At 46.5% G+C, this 20,478-nt stretch overlaps 1 protein-coding gene across 2 annotated transcripts in view; it reads right to left on the bottom strand.

Annotated features, from left to right (window-relative positions):
• The window catches only part of LOC129858464 (gamma-aminobutyric acid receptor subunit beta-2-like), a 94,776-nt gene that overhangs the window by 20,538 nt on the left and 53,760 nt on the right, over positions 1-20,478 (bottom strand). For both annotated transcript variants that reach the window (XM_055927715.1, XM_055927714.1), the window contains exon 5: positions 13,799-13,881. In XM_055927715.1, the coding sequence (XP_055783690.1) occupies positions 13,799-13,881 (83 nt within the window). The remainder of the gene's footprint in view (positions 1-13,798; positions 13,882-20,478) is intronic.

Genomic DNA, 20,478 nt, shown 5'->3' with positions numbered 1-20,478 from the left:
TGTCCCACCCACCACCCGCCAATCCCTCTTTTACGCTACTGCTACTCTCTGTTCATCATATATGCATAGTCACTTTAACCATATCTACATGTACATACTACCTCAATCAGCCCGACTAACCGGTGTCTGTATGTAGCCTCGCTATTTTTATAGCCTCGCTACTGTATATAGCCTGTCTTTTTACTGTTTTATTTCTTTACCTACCTATTGTTCACCTAATACCTTTTTTGCACTATTGGTTAGAGCCTGTAAGTAAGCATTTCACTGTAAGGTCTACTACACCTGTTGTATTCAGCATTTCACTGTAAGGTCTACTACACCTGTTGTATTCAGCATTTCACTGTAAGGTCTACTACACCTGTTGTATTCAGCATTTCACTGTAAGGTCTACTACACCTGTTGTAATCAGCATTTCACTGTAAGGTCTACTACACCTGTTGTATTCAGCATTTCACTGTAAGGTCTACTACACCTGTTGTATTCAGCATTTCACTGTGAGGTCTACACCTGTTGTATTCAGCATTTCACTGTAAGGTCTACTACACCTGTTGTATTCAGCATTTCACTGTAAGGTCTACTACACCTGTTGTATTCAGCATTTCACGGTAAGGTCTACTACACCTGTTGTATTCAGCATTTCACATTAAGGTCTACTACACATGTTGTATTCAGCATTTCACTGTGAGGTCTACTACACCTGTTGTATTCAGCATTTCACTGTAAGGTCTACTACACCTGTTGTATCCACATTTCACTGTAAGGTCTACTACACCTGTTGTATTCAGCATTTCACTGTAAGGTCTACTACACCTGTTGTATTCAGCATTTCACTGTAAGGTCTACTACACCTGTTGTATTCACGTGACAAATAAACTTTGATTTGATGTCAGGAATTGTGAAAAACTGAGTTTGTATTTGGCTATAAGGTGTATGTAAACTTCCCACTTCAACTGTAGCCTTACTATTAACACCTGCAGAATTAAGCATTGCTTGCAGTAAAATGATCCACCAAATGTATGCAAAATGTTGACACGGAAAGGAGCGGAGAAATATGATTTCTTGCTTTCAGCATCTTGAGAGAATGTGAATGTGGAGTTATAGCACCTCTACAGACGGTCCCTCTTTATCCGCATCATAAAAGCTCCCGAGTGGCGCAGTGGTCTAAGACACTGCATCTCAGTGTAAGAGGTGTCACTACAGTACCTGGTTCAAATCCAGGCTATATCACATCCGACCATGATTGGGAGTATCGGACAGTGCACATTTGTTTGGCCGGGGTAGGCCATCATTGTAAATAAGAATTTGTCCTGAAGTGACTTGCCTAGCTAAATAAAGGTTAAATACATTTTTAAAAACTGATATAATTTCAACCACATAAAATAATTATGCATCCAAGCCAAAGTGAAATCTTATCAGCAACATGTTGGTTTGTTTCACAGCTTTCTATTTCCTTACAACCGGTCAAACTGATGTCATTCGAAAATAAAAAAGAATAAAAAAATCTATGTGTTATTGCATTTTCCCCCCGGCCCCTAAACTTCTTTCAGCCCCGAAAGAAGCAGAGATGACAGAGAAACCTGCCAATATATTGAAGCATTCTATCAATTTATATCAACATTATTCTGGTGAGCAGGGGTTTATTTAGTCCTCTAGGGCAACATGTAAAGACAAGAGAAGCTGCATCTATGTAAATATAGGTAAGTTGACGAACAAATAGACTACCAAAATGTCGGAAATTATAAGCAGAAACATATCTAAACCAGGCAACAACAAAAAATGCTGCACCCCCTGTCAAAAGATCTTTACGCCGTCTCTGACTGTAGCCAACAGAAGATGTTCTATATTAGTGGGTTAGGGTTGGGTGTGGGCCTCAGATGTTCTATATCAGTGGGTTAGGGTCGGGTGTGGGCCTCAGATGTTCTATATCAGTGGGTTAGGGTCGGGTGCATGCCTCAGATGTTCTATATTAGTGGGTTAGGGTTGGGTGCATGCCTCAGATGTTCTATATTAGTGGGTTAGGGTCGGGTGTGGGCCTCAGATGTTCTATATTAGTGGGTTAGGGTTGGGTGTGGGCCTCAGATGTTCTATATTAGCGGGTTAGGGTCGGGTGTGGGCCTCAGATGTTCTATATCAGTGGGTTAGGGTCGGGTGTGGGCCTCAGATGTTCTATATCAGTGGGTTAGGGTTGGGTGTGGGCCTCAGATGTTCTATATCAGTGGGTTAGGGTTGGGTGTGGGCCTCAGATGTTCTATATTAGTGGGTTAGGGTCGGGTGTGGGCCTCAGATGTTCTATATCAGTGGGTTAGGGTCGGGTGTGGGCCTCAGATGTTCTATATCAGTGGGTTAGGGTCAGGTGTGGGCCTTAGATTTCACTTTATCATATATAGTCGGGCCGGTTGTGGGCGGGTGCAGTTGACCAAACAGCTGACCCGCGCACGACTACTGTGTGTGGTGCGTGCTTGCATGTGCGTGTGAATGTAGATGCATGTGTGTGTGAATGTAGATGCATGTGTGTGTGTGTATGTGCATGTGTGTGTAGCTGGTCAGAAAAGGGCAGATAGAGCCCGAGGCAGGGGGGAAGGCTCTGGCTGGTTACTCAGTTTGAATCAGATCTATTAGTTCTGGCCCATTGTTCTCTGTCTACAACACTGCTCCTTCTGGGACAGACGTCTGTCAACCTATCACATCACTGGGCTTGTCCGTCCGTCCAGGGAGGTGGTTGTTATGTTATGTGAGTCCTGGGAGAGAGAGAGATAGAGAGACAGAGAGAGAGAGAGAGTTTGAAAGCGAGAGAGAGTTTGAGAGTTTGAAAGAGAGAGAGAGTTTGAGAGTTTGAAATAGAGAGAGAGAGAGAGAGAGAGAGAGAGAGAGAGAGAGAGAGAGAAAATGCATGTGCATTTGTGTGTGTGTTTGTGTAAAATCTAGAGTTGTGTGTGTTTTGTATGTGTATATAAGGGGGTAGTAGAGGAATACATCAATAATTACACAATGAACCTAAGCCTGTGGTTGTGACTGGGCTGTGGCCAGCCAGACAGTACTACCATCTACCATGAGATCTGTAGCCAGCCAGACAGTACTACCATCTACCATGGGATCTGTAGCCAGCCAGACAGTACTACCATCTACCATGATGAGATATGTAGCCAGCCAGACAGTACTACCATCTACCATGATGAGATATGTAGCCAGCCAGACAGTACTACCATCTACCATGATGAGATATGTAGCCAGCCAGACAGTACTACCATCTACCATGATGAGATATGTAGCCAGCCAGACAGTACTACCATCTACCATGATGAGATATGTAGCCAGCCAGACAGTACTACCATCTACCATGATGAGATCTGTAGCCAGCCAGACAGTACTACCATCTACCATGATGAGATATGTAGCCAGCCAGACAGTACTACCATCTACCATGATGAGATCTGTAGCCAGCCAGACAGTACTACCATCTACCATGATGAGATCTGTAGCCAGCCAGACAGTACTACCATCTACCATGATGAGATCTGTAGCCAGCCAGACAGTACTACCATCTACCATGATGAGATATGTAGCCAGTCAGACAGTACTACCATCTACCATGATGAGATATGTAGCCAGCCAGACAATACTACCATCTACCATGATGAGATCTGTAGCCAGCCAGACAGTACTACCATCTACCATGGGATCTGTAGTCAGCCAGACAGTACTACCATCTACCATGGGATCTGTAACCAGCCAGACAGTACTACCATCTACCATGAGATCTGTAGCCAGACAGTACTACCATCTACCATGAGATCTGTAGCCAGACAGTACTATCATCTACCATGGGATCTGTAACCAGCCAGACAGACAGTACTACCATCTACCATGAGATCTGTAGCCAGACAGCCAGACAGTACTATCATCTACCACAGGGGTGTCAAACTCATTCCACGGAGGGCCTAGTGTCTGCAGGTTTTTGGTTTTTCCTTTCAATAAAGCCCTAGACAACCAGGTGTGGGGAGTTCCTAACTAATTAGTGATGTTAATTCATCAATCAAGTACAAGGGAGGAGCGAAAACCCGCAGACACTCGGCCCCCCGTGGAATGAGTTTGACACCTGTGATCTACCATGATGAGATCTGTAGCCAGCCAGACAGTACTACCATCTACCATGAGATCTGTAGCCAGACAGCCAGACAGTACTATCATCTACCATGGGATCTGTAACCTGCCAGGCAGTCCCAACATCTACCATGGTATCTTTAGTTCTGAGAGTTATGTCTGGGATCTGTAGTTCTGGGAGTTATGTCTGGGATCTGTAGTTCTGAGAGTTATGTCTGGGATCTGTAGTTCTGAGAGTTATGTCTGTGTTATGTAGTTCTGAGAGATATGTCTGAGATCTGTAGTTCTGAGAGATGTCTGAGATCTGTAGTTCTGAGAGTTAAGTCTGGGTTCTGTAGTTCTGAGAGCTTTGTCTGGGATCTGTAGTTCTGAGAGTTATGTCTGGGATCTGTAGTTCTGAGAGTTATGTCTGTTAAAAAATGCATCAAGTTTATCAGGAGAAGTGAGAGTTCTCTGTGGCTCATTAGTGTGAATATAATAGAATGCTTTGGCACAGAGTGATTCACACGTTAAACCCAGAACTAGAAAAGCAGATACTGGGCTGTTACTGTCTGCTGATCAAAATTACACTCAAGCCCTGTGTGTGTGTGTGTAAGCCGTGTGTGTGTGAGCCGTGTGTGTGTGACAAAGAGAGAGAAATATATACAAAGGCTGGTAGAAAAAAGAGGGTGGAAGAGCAGGGCAAAGAAAAGAGATGAGAGAGAGATTTAAAGAGACAGAGGAGGAAATAGAGGACTGTGTAGGAGAGAGAGAGATCAGGCAAGGGAGAAAGAAATAGTGGAGAGAAAGAGAAACAGAAAGACAGAAAGAGAGACAGAGAGACAGAGAGATAGAGAGAGACAGAGAGATAGAGAGAGACAAAGAGACAGAGAGATAGAGAGAGACAGAGAGACAGAGAGACAGATATAGAGAGAGACAGAGATAGAGAGAGACAGAGAGACAGAGAGATAGAGAGAGACAGAGAGATAGAGAGAGAGATCAGGCAAGGGAGAAAGAAATAGTGGAGAGAAAGAGAAACAGAAAGACAGAAAGAGAGACAGAGAGACAGAGAGATAGAGAGAGACAGAGAGATAGAGAGAGACAAAGAGACAGAGAGATAGAGAGAGACAGAGAGACAGAGAGACAGATATAGAGAGAGACAGAGATAGAGAGAGACAGAGAGACAGAGAGATAGAGAGAGACAGAGAGATAGAGAGAGAGAGAGACAGAGAGAGAGCGAGAGAGAGAGACAGAGAGATAGAGAGCTAGAAAGAGGTGGTAGATAGTAGATGGTAGACGGAATATAGTAGATGGTATATAGTAGATGGTAGACTGTATATAGTAGATGGTATATAGTAGATGGTATATAGTAGATGGTAGATGGTAGATAGTAGATGATATATAGTAGATGGTAGATAGTAGATGATATATAGTAGATGGTAGATAGTAGACGGTAGATGGTAGAGGATAGATGATATATAGTAGATGGTAGATAGTAGACGGTACATGGTGGATAGTAGATGGTAGAGAGTAGATGGTAGATAGTAGATGGTAGGGAGTAGATGGTATATAGTAAATGGTATATAGTAGATGGTATATAGTAGATGGTATATAGTAGATGGTAGATGGTATATGGTAGATGGTATATAGTAGATGGTAGATGGTAGACGGTACATGGTGGAAAGTAGATGGTAGAGAGTAGATGGTAGATAGTAGATGTTAGAGAGTAGATGGTATATAGTAAATGGTAGATGATATATAGTAGATGGTAGATAGTAGATGGTAGATGGTAGATAGTAGATGGTAGATAGTAGATGGTAGATGGTAGACGGTACATGGTGGAAAGTAGATGGTAGAGAGTAGATGGTAGATAGTAGATGTTAGAGAGTAGATGGTATATAGTAAATGGTAGATGATATATAGTAGATGGTAGATAGTAGATGGTAGATGGTAGATAGTAGATGGTAGATAGTAGATTGTAGAGAGTAGATGGTATATAGTAGATGGTATATAGTAGATGGTATATAGTAGATGGTAGATGGTATATAGTAGATGGTATATAGTAGATGGTAGATGGTACACGGTACATGGTGGAAAGTAGATGGTAGAGAGTAGATGGTAGATAGTAGATGTTAGAGAGTAGATGGTATATAGTAAATGGTAGATGATATATAGTAGATGGTAGATAGTAGATGGTAGATGGTAGATAGTAGATGGTAGATAGTAGATGGTAGGGAGTAGATGGTATATAGTAGATGGTAGATAGTAGATGGTAGATAGTAGATGGTAGATAGTAGACGGTAGATAGTAGATGGTAGAGAGTAGATGGTAGAGAGTAGATGGTATATAGTAGATGGTAGAGAGTAGATGGTATATAGTAGATGGTAGAGAGTAGATGGTAGAGAGTAGATGGTAGAGAGTAGATGGTATATAGTAGATGGTAGATAATAGATGGTAGAGGGTAGATGGTATATAGTAGATGGTAGATAGTAGATGGTAGATAGTAGATGGTAGAGAGTAGATGGTATATAGTAGATGTTAGAGAGTAGATGGTATATAGTAGATGGTAGAGAGTAGATGGTAGATAGTAGATGGTAGAGAGTAGATGGTATATAGTAGATGGTAGATAGTAGATGGTAGAGAGTAGATGATATATAGTAGATGGTAGATGGTAGATAGTAGATGGTAGAGAGTAGATGGTAGAGAGTAGATGGTAGAGAGTAGATGGTAGATAGTAGATAGTAGATGGTATATAGTAGATGGTAGATAGTAGATGGTAGATGGTAGATAGTAGATGGTAGATAGTAGATGGTAGAGAGTAGATGGTATATAGTAGATGGTAGATAGTAGATGGTAGATAGTAGACGGTAGATAGTAGATGGTAGATAGTAGATGGTATATAGTAGATGGTAGATAGTAGATGGTAGATAGTAGACGGTAGATAGTAGATGGTAGATAGTAGATGGTAGAGAGTAGATGGTATATAGTAGATGGTAGATAGTAGATGGTAGAGAGTAGATGATATATAGTAGATGGTAGATGGTAGATAGTAAATGGTATATAGTAGATGGTAGATAGTAGATGGTAGAGAGTAGATGGTAGAGAGTAGATGGTAGAGAGTAGATGGTAGATAGTAGATAGTAGATGGTATATAGTAGATGGTAGATAGTAGATGGTAGATGGTAGATAATAGATGGTAGATAGTAGATGGTAGAGAGTAGATGGTATATAGTAGATGGTAGATAGTAGATGGTAGATAGTAGACGGTAGATAGTAGACGGTAGATAGTAGATGGTAGAGAGTAGATGGTATATAGTAGATGGTAGATGTTAGATAGTAGATGGTAGATAGTAGATGGTATATAGTAGATGGTAGATGGTAGAGAGTAGATAGTAAATGGTAGATAGTAGAAGACCAAAGTGGAGTAGTTCTGACCCCACATTTTAATGCTTGTCGTGTGTGTGTGTGTGTGTGTGTGTGTGTGTGTGTGTGTGTGTGTGTGTGTGTGTGTGTGTGTGTGTGTGTGTGTGTGTGTGTGTGTGTGATCAAACCCAGGAATATGAACTCAACTCCACATCCCAGCCCCATCTCCATGGAAACTGATAAAGTACAGGGAGAGGACCTTGTACGTCTCTCTCTGTCTCTCTCTGTCTCTCTCTCTGTCTCTCTCTCTGTCTCTCTCTCTGTCTCTCTCTCTCTGTCTCTCTCTCTCTCTGTCTCTCTCTCTCTCTTTGTCTCTCTCTCTCTCTCTGTCTCTCTCTCTCTCTCTCTCTCTCTCTCTCTCTCTCTCTCTCTCTCTCTCTCTCTCTCTCTCTCTCTCTCTCTCTCTCTCTCTCTCTCTCTCTGTCTCTCTCTCTCTCTCTCTCTCTCTGTCTCTCTGTCTCTCTCCCTCTCTCTGTCTCTCTGTCTCTCTGTCTCTCTGTCTCTCTCTCTGTCTGTCTGTCTGTCTGTCTGTCTGTCTGTCTGTCTCTCTCTCTCTCTCTCTGTCTGTCTCACTCTCTCTCTCTCTTTCTGTCTCCCTCTCTATCTCTCTCGCAGTGCATGCTGGGAGTTTTTGGGAGTTTGAGTGTTCGGTGTAGAGGGCTCTGTCCTAACTTATTTTCTTGATTCTGTCCTTGGTCTTTCCTTTCAAATGTTATTTTCTATGGTGGAGGGTTAATGCACTATTTGTTTTAGCGGTATCCACAGGTTTTTTCAAAGTTAGGGTGGAGGAGGACAGAGTTTTAGTTTCCTGGGGTTTGGAAGGTGTGGTTTGCGCGATGGCTTCTCAGCCTATTGCGGAGGAGACGCTTTCGATACGGCATGGATTCAGGTGTGTTCTTGAGAACGGAGTTAAGGTGGAGGAGTTTCTGCTCGCGGTCGGTGAACAGGTAGGAGCTGAATTTATACATTCTGCTTCCAGACTGAACAAAGTTGTGGTTGTGTTCATGAAAAGAGCAAATTTGGTGGGTAGGCTCATTGCTAGTGGAATATTTGAAAGGGGTGTGTTGGTGCCAATTTTGCCTCTTTCTACCCCTTCAGGTGGTAGTTGCAAATTTGCCTCCGTTTATTACGGATGATCAAATCAGGAAAGAGCTGAGTGGTTTTGGGTAGTTTGCTAGCGGTTTCCGTGTCAGCCGGTTTTCAGGCAGATGCCGTTAAGCACGTTGTTTCATTTCGGAGGCAAGTGTTTATGTTTCTGAACAACAACGAGCAACAGCTAAATGTGCATTTTAAAGTGAGGCATGGGGACGGGCTCTACGCAGGGTTTGCCAGCACAGATAGTCTACGGTGTTTTGAGTGTGGGGATTTGGGGAATAAGAGCTTTGCGTGCCCACATAAAGGCCGTAGACAAGGTGAGGGCACAAGCACCAGTGGGAGAAAGGAAGTCTGAGGAAGAGGATAATGAAGAGGCTTTTTTTCAGACTCCTCTTCAATGGGTCCAGAGCTGACAGCCAGTCAAGCAGAGGGGTCAAAGCACACGGTGAGGGAACTGACAAGGTTCCTGAATGAGACCAAGGGGAAAAAAGTTAATCTTGAGGATTTTTTCTCTGATCCGAGAAAGTTTGTCAGATCAGTACAACATGGTATGAAAAATGAAGGGCGTAGTGTCCTCTCACCCAGGAAACAGTTTAGGTTGAGGAAGTGGATCACAACAGTGTGCAAGGGTCGACCTTCAGACACTGTTTAGATGTAGAGTTTCTTTATGGCACTGGGGCTTTTTGAGCTTTGCTATTGGTCTCTTTCTTTGCTGGCTTTTCTCCCACTTCTTATGGACACTCTTTGGGTAGGATTGCTTAATGTAAATGGTGCCAGAGATGCGGGAAAGAGGAGTGTGTTGGGTGAATATGTAAAACAGAAAATGTACAGGTGTTGTTTCTGCAGGAGACGTATAGTGATGTGGTGAATGAAGTCGATTGGGGGCTCTGGTGGAAAGGGGCAAGTGTGTTGAGCCATGGGACACATTGTGTAGGGGTGGCAGTCCTTTTTGTAAAGGGTCTGTCTGTAAAAATGTGCTCCTCAAAGGAGGTGTGTAGGGGCAGGCTGCTTGTTGTAAAAGCAGAAATTACCAACATGGGTTTTGTCTTTATAAATGTGTATGCGCCTAACACGAAGAGAGAGGGGGGTTCTATTTGGGGGTCTTAGACAGGAACTCTCACAGGTAGTGCCTGAGGAGACGATGGTGGTCGGCGGGGACTGGAACTGTACAATGGATTTTACGAAAGACAGAAATGGAGAAGAGCCTCATTCAGAGTCAGTGGGAGTTTTAAGGGACATCATTAACCAGTTCGACCTAGTGGATGTTTGGAGAACTAAACATCCCAACACAACACAGTATACATGGGTGAAGGTTTTTGGGGCTAGGGTGAGTGCAGCCCGACTTGATCGTTTTTACATGTCCAGGAATCAGAGCAATAGGCTGTTGGGTGCTACCATTCTCCCGGTGGGGTTTTCGGATCACCCCATAACCCTGGCTCGGCTGTCTATTCCAGCAAGGCCTCAGCAGGCATCCTATTGGAAGTTCAATGTAAAGCTCTTACAAGATGTGACTTCTTGGACAGGTTTACAGAGGCAGCGAAGAGAGGAGTATGAGTCTCTGAGTCAATGGTGGGATGTGGTGAAAGTCCAGATTTGGCTTTTCTGTCAACAGTATACAGCTCTCTAATCCTCAGAGGCTAGGAGAGTATTGGGGACACTCAAGCGTAGTATTACTGAGATGGTGGGGCAAGGCAATGTAGGCCTCCAGGCTAATTTAGCAGAATTACGTAGGGACCTGGGCAGTTTTTTCCAGGTTAAAGCAAAGGGAGCACTTGTAAGAGCTAGGTTCTCCATGCTCAAGGAGATGGATGCACCCAGCTCCTTCTTCTTTGTTTTGGAAAGACAGAGCGGTGAAGCCAAGGGTATGCATTGTCTACGGCTGGGCGGGTGACCTCTGTGGTGAGGGAGATGCGGGAGTGAATTGTGGTGTTTTATACTGAGTTGTATAAGGCAGAACTGTGTGATCCTATGTGTGCTCAGGTCTTGTTCACAGAACTCCCTAAGCTCTCTCTGGCACAGAGGGATGAAATGGACATTCCTCTGTTGTCCCATGAACTGGCAGAGGCCGTAACCCAGATGTCCCCCGGTCGTGCACCGGGGGTCGATGGGCTCCCAGTGGAGTTTTATAAAATATTCTGGGGAATAATTGGACTGGACTTCTTTTGCGTGTTGCGTGAGTGCGCCGGGGTAGGAGAGTTGCCGATGAGCTGCCGTCGGGCGGCTCTGACTCTCCTGCCCAAAAAAGGGGACTTGTGTGAACTTAAGAACTGGAGGCCTGTGGCATTGCTCTGTGCGTACTACAAGATATTTGCCAAGGTCCTCTATAACAGACTGAAGTCCCATCTGGACTCGATTGTACATAAGGACCAAACATATTGTGTACCGAGACGCTCAATCACAGACAACTTCTTAATCAGGGACATGTTGGACTTGTCGAGAGTTTCTAATGTGAACTTTGGACTGGTCTCTTTAGATCAAGATAAGGCTTTTAATAGAGTGGATCATGAGTATCTGTTTAATGTGATGTCTGTGTTTGGGGAAAGGTTTTTGACCTGTGTGAAGATGTTGTATGCTGGGGCGTCATGTATGGTCAAGATGGGAGGGGGGCTCAGTAGGCCAGTCTGGGTGAGGCGGGGCATTAGACAAGGATGCCCTCAATCGGGGCAGTTATCTACACTAGCCATTGAACCTTTTTTGGGCCTGCTACGTAGGAGACTGCAGGGAGTGTGCTGGACAGGCATGGGTGTGTTGACAGGCATAGCAGTGTCAGCGTATGCAGATGACGTTTCTGAGATGGTCAGGGATGGTAAGGATATGCAGGCACAGAGACTAGTCTGAAGGTGTACAAGGGAGCTTCATCAGCTAAGGTAAACTGGGGCAAGAGCAAAGCTCTGTTATGTGGGGCATGGGGGGATAGGGCCCCTACTCTGCTTCCAGGGGGCTTGCAGTGGGGTTGTGAAGGGCTTAAAATGTTGGGGGTGTATCTGGGCTCAGAGAGGTGGGTCAGGTAGAACTGGGAGGGGCTGTTACAGGCAGTGGTGTCAAGACTGGCCAGGCGGAGGTGGCTCCTGTCCCAAGTGTCATATAGACGGAGGGTGCTGATAATCAACAACCTGGTGGCATCTTTCCTGTGGCATAAACTGTCTGTCCTCAACCCCCCCGCCGGTCTGCTTGCAGACCTGCAACGCAAGCTGGTGGACTTTTTCTGGTCGGGACATCACTGGCTGAGGGCGGCAGTGTTGTACATGACCATCCACGAAGGAGGACAGGGCCTGGTGGAACTGGAGAGCAGGGTGGCTGCATTCTGACTAAAGGCGGCGCAGAGACTGCTGTACTATACTGATGTTGGCTGGAGGGAACCAGCATGCACGCTGCTAAGGAGAGCTGGCGGATTAGGGTTGGACCGGCAGCTGTTCCTCATGAAGCTGGAGAGGCTGAGTACAGCAGGTCTCTCAGACTTTTCCTCTGCAGTGCTGAAGGCCTGGCAGCTGCTAAGGCCCACAGGAGAAGAGGCTGTGGAGCTTGGGCTGTGGGTGTGGGAGGAGCCTATATTCCACAACCCAGCCATCCCTATGAGATCGGTTAAGTCGGCCACCCTGCAGAGGGAACTGATGGCAGTGGGTTTACTAAGGCTGGGTGACCAGCGACTGCTGGGAGAGGAGGGGTGGAAAACCCCGGATGTCCTGGCACAACAAACAGGAATAACGTCTCTTAGGCTGCTGGAGAGATTCCTGGAGGAGGTCCAGGAGGCACTGTCTGAGCCCGTAAGGGGGGTGTGTGAGTGGCCAAAGGGGGAGGGGCCATCAATATTTCCGCCACTGCAGGTGACGGCAGAGACTGGGGACTGGCAAGGGGGTCTGGAGGACTTGTTAGATTTTAACACTCCGAGCGTGGGGGAGTTTGAGGGGGTGGGAGGTAAAGCCCTCTACAACCTCTGCATTAAGGTGAGGAACATTAGGAGCCAAACAGGAGTGAAGGCACATCAGTGGCAGGGGATATGTGGGGCGGAGAGTATGGTGGGTTTTAGATGGAGGGGGATCTACAAACCCCCCAGTACCAAAGAGGTCAGGGGACCTCCAGTGGAGGGTTCTTCATGGAGCCCTGGCCACTAACAGCTGGTTGGCACGGGTTGAACCGGGAGTCGGGCAGGGGTGTCCTTTCTGCATTATGAGAGAAACTGTGTTTCATGTGTTTTCTGTGTGCGCCAGGTTAATGCCATTAATGTTAATGTTAATGTTAATGTTAATGCCATTAATCTGTTGGAATGTCTGTGTGAGAGGTTGGGGGTGCTTTTTACTGTTGGGATGTTTATAATGGGGTACAGGTATTCAAATATGGAAAAGGCCAAATGTGTTTTGTTGAATTTTCTGTGTGCTCAGGCAAAGTTGTCTATTTGGCTAACGAGGAGGAACAGGGTCAAAGGTGGGGGGATAACAGACCCTTTACTATTGTTTAATGGGATGGTCTGTGCGCCTTAGGGTGGAATTTGAGTTCTGTAAAATGATAAAATGTGTGGAGATGTTTCAGGAGATATGTTGTGTTCAGGGGCTGTCTGTAGAGCTGGGGAAGATGTTTTGGATATATGGTTGTAGAAATGGTGAGGTTTTGGTTATTGTGATATGTTGTGTTGTTTTGTATCGTGTGGTAGAGGGAAAGGTGAGTATGGTACATGTATACAGTATAGGATATATTTTGGTGTTTTTTGTAAGGGGGGATGAGGTTTTAATGAAATGAATGTTTTTGTCTCTCTCTCTCTCTCTCTCTCTCTCTCTCTCTCTCTCTCTCTCTCTCTCTCTCTCTCTCTCTCTCTGTCTCTGTCTCTCTCTCTCTCTGTCTCTCTCTCTGTCTCTCTGTCTCTGTCTCTGTCTCTGTCTCTCTCTGTCTCGCTCTCTCTCTGTCTCGCTCTCTCTCTGTCTCGCTCTCTCTCTGTCTCGCTCTCTATCTATCTCTCTTCACTGCACAACCAATGCTGCATTATGTATACATTATACTGTAAATTTGAGTATGTCCCATGATCATTTCCTGTTCACCATACATGTTTGGCATGACAACGAGTTGGCTAATGCTTAAAAAAGGTCAAAGAAATGAATCTCTAACTAATTATATTTCTATGATAGCAGTGTTCTATATAGATTGGTCCGGGTGTGACGTCTTCACGGGAGGGGAGTGTTCTGTTGCCAGGGGCGACGGTGATACTCACAGCTCTCGATCTCCAGTGTGCAGTTCTGTTCATCCAGAGGATACCGCCTCAGATCCATCATACAGGCTGCTGTGGTTGTGATCCTACACACACACACACACACACACACACACACACACACACACACACACACACACACACACACACACACACACACACACACACACACACACACACACACACACACACACACACACACACACACACACATAGGAATATAACGTTAGACTTCAGGTATAGGGAAGACTCCATATCAGGTTTTTTTTTACACACACTTCAATCCATATTTTACCAGGTAAATTGACTGAGAACACATTCCCATTTACACCAACGACCTGGGGAATAGTTACAGGGGAGGGGGGAATGAGCCTCTCGATGGTGCAGCTGTATAACTTTTTGAGGATCTGGGGACCCATGCCAAATCTTTTCAGTGTCCTGAGGAGGAAAAGGTTTTGTCATGCCCTCTTCACGACTGTCTTGGTGTGTTTGGAAAATTATAGTTTGTTGGTGATGTGGACACCAAGGAACTTGAAACTCTCGACCTGCTCCACTACAGCCCCGTTGATGTTAATGGGGCCCTGTTTGGCCCGCCTTTTCCTGTAGTCCACGATCAGCTCCTTTGTCTTGCTCACATTGAGGGAGAGGTTGTTGTCCTGGCACCACACTGCCAGTTCTCTGACCTCCTCTCTATAGGCTGTCTCATCGTTGTCGGTGATCAGGCCTACCACTGTTGTGTCGTTAGCAAACTTAATGATGGTGTTGGAGTCGTGTTTGGCCACGTAGTCGTTGGTGAACAGGGAGTACAGGAGAGGACTAAGTACACACACCTGAGTGTAGAGAATCAGTGTGGCAGACATGTTGTTACCTACCCTTACCACCTGGGAGCGGCCCGTCAGGAAGTCCAGGATCCAGTTGCAGTGGGAGGTGTTTAGTCCCAGGGTCCTTAGCTAAGTGATGTGCTTCATTGGCACTATGGTGTTGAACGCTGAGCTGTAGTCAATGAACAGCATTCTCACATAAGTGTTCCTTTTGTCCAGGTGGGAAAGGGCAGTGTGGAATGCGATTGAGATTGCGTCATCCGCGGATCTGTTGGGGGCGGTATGCGAATTGGAGTAGGTTTAGGGTATCCGGGAGGATGCTGTTAATGTGAGCCATGACCAGCCTTTCAAAGCACTTCCTGGCTACCGACGCGAGTGCTACAGGGCGGTAATAATTTAGGCAGGTTACCTTCACTTCCTTGGGAGGCACAAGGACTATGGTGGTCTGCTAGAAACCGGTATTATAGACTCAGTCAGGAATAGGTTGAAAATGTCGGTGAAGACACTTGCCAGTTGGTCCGCGCATGCTTTGAGTACACGTCCTGGTAATCCATCTGGCCCCCCAGCTTTGTGAATGTTGACCTGTTTAAAGGTCTAGCTCACATCGGCTACCGAGAACGCTATCACACAGTCATCCAGAACAGCCGGGGCTCTCGTGTATGCTTCAGTGTTGCTTGCCTAGAACCGAGCATAAAAGGCATTTAGCTCATCTGGTAGGCTCGCGTCACTGGGCAGCTCGTGTCTGGGTTTCCCCTTGTAGTCCGTAATAGTTTTAAAGCCCTGCCACATCCGACGAGCGTCAGAGCCGGTGTAGTAGGATTCAATCTCAATCCTGTATTGATGCTTTGCTTGTTTGATGGTTCGTCTGAGGGCATAGCGGGATTTCTTATAAGCGTCCAGATTAGTGTCCCGCTCCTTGAAAGCGGCAGCTCTAGCCTTTAGCTCGATGCGGATGTTGCCTGTAATCCATGGCTTCTGATTGGGATATGTACGTACGATCACTGTGGGGACGATGTCGTCGATGCACTTATTGATGAAGCCGATGACTGAGGTGGTATACTCCTCAATGCCATTGGATGAATCCCGGAACATATTCCAGTCTGTGCTAGCAAAACAGTCCTGTAGCATCCGCGTCATCTTACCACTTCCATATTGATCGAGTCACTGGTACTTCCTGATTTAGTTTTTGCTTGTAAGCATGAATCAGGAGTATAGAATTATGGTCAGATTTGCTAAATGGAGAGCGGGGGTGTGATTGTGTCCAGTAATAGATAGACAACACTACTCTCATAGTCTTTGTGGAAGAACAACATAGTGATTGATATCAAATATGATCGGATTAGGAAGACCCTTTGGCAAGTAATCATTTCCAAATGAACAATGGTTGAGTAGAGATCAATGATTTGTAGAATCTTTGACTTTTCCCCAACAGGCAAAAAGTCATTATAACGTTGTTTGTGACGTTATGGTCAGGTTCTATACTGGTTGTCATTAAGACGCTATGACCAGGTTGTATGCTGGTTGTCATTATGATGTTGTTTGTGACGTTATGTTCAGGTTGTATGCTGGTTTTAATTATGATGTTGTTTGTGACGTTAAGTTCAGGTTGTATACTGGTTGTCATTATGACCCCAAAACTAAGGACTTATTAGCCAGCCCTACTCTGTTGTTTATGATTTTTGTTGTCATGGACGACTGACTGGGCTCATTGATTCGAGTTGAAAATTAAATGCTGCGCTCATGGAATGGCATGCTTTGCCAGGAGCGTGCATTCCAGGTGACAACCTCATGAAGCTGGTTGAGAGAATGCCAAGAGTGTGCAAAGCTGTCATCAAGGCAAACGATGGCTACTTTGAAGAATCTAAAATATATTTTGATTTGTTTAAGACTTTTTTGGTTACTACATGATTCCTACAATGTAGAAATAAAGAAAACCCCTTGAATGAGTAGGTTTCCAGACTTTTCAGTGGTACTGTCTATATAATTTATAAAACCAAAAATGGATGTAGCAACTACAGATTGCCCCTTTATGTCTATTAAAAGTGTGTGAGTTTGCCCATGTGTCCATTAGGCCTATGGATTTATTTTATCAGCATGAATTAGATTGAGCAATAAAATCCCCACTTTCATTGGCTGGGATCCAAGAGCGCAGTTTTCACTGGCTGTCCACTGGTTTCAAAAACAATGATTGATAGACAGTTTAAACGTCTTGAATGCAACCATTATTGGGTTCAAATACACATTTAGGTTTGTCAACAGCCATCCACTACAACCCAGGCGCAAATAGCTAAGTGATAGAGTAGCAGTGTGATTCACATCAAAGCGCTATGTAGATATCAATAATAAGTGATATCTGTATCACCGTAGACTACACAACTGCTGTCATCCTTACCGCCAAGCGTGTATTCACGTTGGACCATCTTTGGATGCTGACAGCAGACACACCATTGGGAGACATACCTTGGACTGTAACCTACAAAAGCCTATTCCTGCTCTTTTCCCCGCGATCCATCAAACACATTTAGTGTGTCATCATAGTGGTCTCTGACATCATAGTGGTCTCTGACATCATAGTGGTCTCTGACTTGTGGTCAGACTCGCTCAGGTGAAACAAACTTAAACTTGCGCATTTTTTCAGCGCTGATTTGAACGTCACTTGAGATAACAGTCCTTTCTGAATTTAAAAGTAATCCTCGAAGTAATCACGTATTACAGTTACCGTCTTTGTAATCCCTTACATGTAATATATTACTCCCCAACCCTGGTTGTCATTATGACGTTGTTTATGACGTTATGGTCAGGTTGTATACTGGTTGTAAAATAACTTTATTTTGTACATACTTTTAGTGACCTGAAATAGCTGATTGTAACCAAAATCTGACAACAAATGATTGTTTTCCCTTCCACCAGAAGTACAAACTGATCTAGAAGAGTGGACATGTGTTTCATAATTAAATAACACAAGTTCATTTGAAATCTTTGCAAAAAAACACCCAGGCACTCAGGTCCCTTGGGTCTCACTGAAGACACGTTTGGGGAATTACATTTTTCAGAGACATAGAAACATTCAACATTCTCCCTGCCTCCCTCCCTCCCTGCCTTCCTCACTTTCTGCCTCCCTCCCTCCCTCCATTGTTCTCTATTATGTAACAAGCCAGTTAGCAGGCAGGGAGACAGGAAGGGAGGCAGGGAGGCAGCCAGCCAGGCAGGGAGGCAGGAAGGCAGGCAGGGAGGCAGCCAGCCAGGCAGGGAGGCAGGCAGGCAGACAGGGAGGCAGGGAGGCAGCCAGCCAGGCAGGGAGGGAGGCAGGCAGACAGGGAGGCAGGGAGGCAGGGAGGCAGCCAGCCAGGCAGGGATGCAGGCAGGCAGACAGGGAGGGAGGGAGGCAGGCAGGCAGCCAGGCAGGGAGGCAGGAAGGCAGGGAGGCAGGCAGGCAGCCAGCCAGGCAGGCAGGCAGGCAGGCAGCCAGGCAGGCAGGCAGGCAGGCAGGGAGGGAGGCAGGGAAGGAGGCAGCCAGGCAGGGAGGGAGGAAGGGAGGCAGGGAGGGAGGCAGGAAGGCAGGGAGGGAGGCAGGAAGGCAGGCAGGCAGGGAGGCAGGCAGGCAGGCAGGCAGGCAGGGAAGCAGGGAGGCAGGCAGGCAGGCAGGGAAGTAGGCAGGGAGGTAGGCGGGGAGGTAGGCAGGCAGGGAGGTAGGCAGGCAGGGAGGTAGGCAGGCAGGGAGGTAGGCAGGGAGGTAGGCGGGGAGGTAGGCAGGGAGGTAGGCAGCCAGGCAGGCAGGGAGGCAGGCAGGTAGAGCGAGAGAGATGAAGGGACCAAAGTGCGCCAGAGTATTTTCAGAGTCCTATGGATGGATGTCCTAGTTTACCCCTCTCTCTGCCTGCCGTGGCTATCACTAACTCACCATGCTATGCCTGGTACACTAGCCCTTCAGTCACCCAGCCCTTCATCCACCCAGCCCTTCGGCAACCCAGCCACCCACCCAGCCAGCTAGTCAGCTAGCCAGCTAGCCACCCAGCCAGCCACCCAGCCCTTCGGCCACCCAGACACACAGCCACCCAACCACACAGCCACCCAACCACACAGCCACACAGCCCTTCAACCACACAGCCATCCAACCACACAGCCAGCCAGCCCTTCAACCTCCCAGCCACCCAACCCTTCAACCACCCAGCCACCCAGCCCTTCAACCACCCAGCCACCCAGCCCTTCAACCACCCAGCCACACGGTCCTTCAACCACCCAGCCACACAGCCACATTGCCACCCAGACAGCCCTTCAACCACCCAGCCCTTTAACTACCCAGCCACCCAGCCCTTCAACCACCCAGCCACACAGCCCTTCAACCACCCAGCCACACAGCCACATAGCCACCCAACCCTTCAACCACCCAGCCACACAGACCTTCAGCCTCCCAGGCAGCCAGCTCTTCCCAGCCACCCAGCCAGCCACCCGGCAGCCAGCCCTTCCCAGCTACCCAGGCAGCCAGCCCGTCAATTGCACAGCCACACCAGAGGACTAACCTTCAGCCACACAGCCACCCAGGCAACCAGCCCTTCAGCCACCCAGGCAACCAGCCCTTCAGCCACCCAGCAACCCAGGCAACCAGCCCTTCAGCCACCCAGCCACCCAGGCGGTCTTCTGGTCAGGCTCCGGAGACGGGCACATCGCGCACCGCTCCCGAGCATACTACTCGCCAATGTCCAGTCTCTTGACAACAAGGTTGATGAAATCCGAGCAAGGGTAGCATTCCAGAGTGAAATCAGAGACTGTAACGTTCTTTGCTTCACGGAAACATGGCTCACTCGAGACACGCTATCGGAGTCGGTACAGCCAGCTGGTTTCTTCACGCATTGCGCAGACAGAAACAAACATCTTTCTGGTAAGAAGAGGGGCGGGGGGGTATGCCTTATGATTAACGAGACGTGGTGTGATCATAACATACAGGAACTCAAGTCCTTCTGTTCACCTGACTTGAATTTCTCACAATCAAATGTCGACCGCATTATCTACCAAGAGAATTCTCTTCGATTATAATCACAGCCGCATATATTCCCCCCCAAACAGACACATCGATGGCCCTGAACGAACTTTATTTGACTCTATGTAAACTGGCAACCACATATCCTGAGGCTGCATTCATTGTAGCTGTGGATTTTAACAAGGCTAATCTGAAAACAAGACTCCCTAAATTCTATCAGCATATCGATTGTGCTACCAGGGCTGGTAAAACCCTGTTATTCTAACTTCCGCAACGCATATACGGCCCTCCCCCGCCCTCCTTTCGGAAAAGCTGACTACGACTCCATTTTGTTGCTTCCAGCCTATAGACAGAAACTAAAACAGGAGGCTCCCGCTCTCAGGTCTGTTCAATGCTGGTCCGACCAATCTGATTCCATGCTTCAAGATTGCTTCGATCACGTGGATTGGGATATGTTCCGCATTGCGTCAAACAACAACATTGACGAATACGCTGATTCGGTGAGCGAGTTCATTAGCAAGTGCATTGGCGATGTCGTACCCACAGCAACTATTAAAACATTCCCCAACCAGAAACCGTGGATTGATGGCAGCATTCGCGTGAAACTGAAAGCGCGAACCACTGCTTTTAACCAGGGCAAGGTGACCGGAAACATGACCGAATACAAACAGTGTAGCTATTCCCTCCGCAAGGCAATCAAACAAGCTAAGCGTCAGTATAGAGACAAAGTAGAGTCGCAATTCAACGGCTCAGACACGAGAGGTATGTGGCAGGGTCTACAGTCAATCACGGATTACAAAAAGAAAACCAGTCCCGTCACGGTTCAGGATGTCTTGCTCCCAGACGGACTAAACTAATTCTTTGCTCGTTTTGAGGACAATACA

This window comes from Salvelinus fontinalis, chromosome 6, assembly GCF_029448725.1.
Source record: "Salvelinus fontinalis isolate EN_2023a chromosome 6, ASM2944872v1, whole genome shotgun sequence".
Classification (NCBI taxonomy): domain Eukaryota; kingdom Metazoa; phylum Chordata; class Actinopteri; order Salmoniformes; family Salmonidae; genus Salvelinus; species Salvelinus fontinalis.
This window is presented reverse-complemented; position numbering and strand designations above follow the sequence as displayed.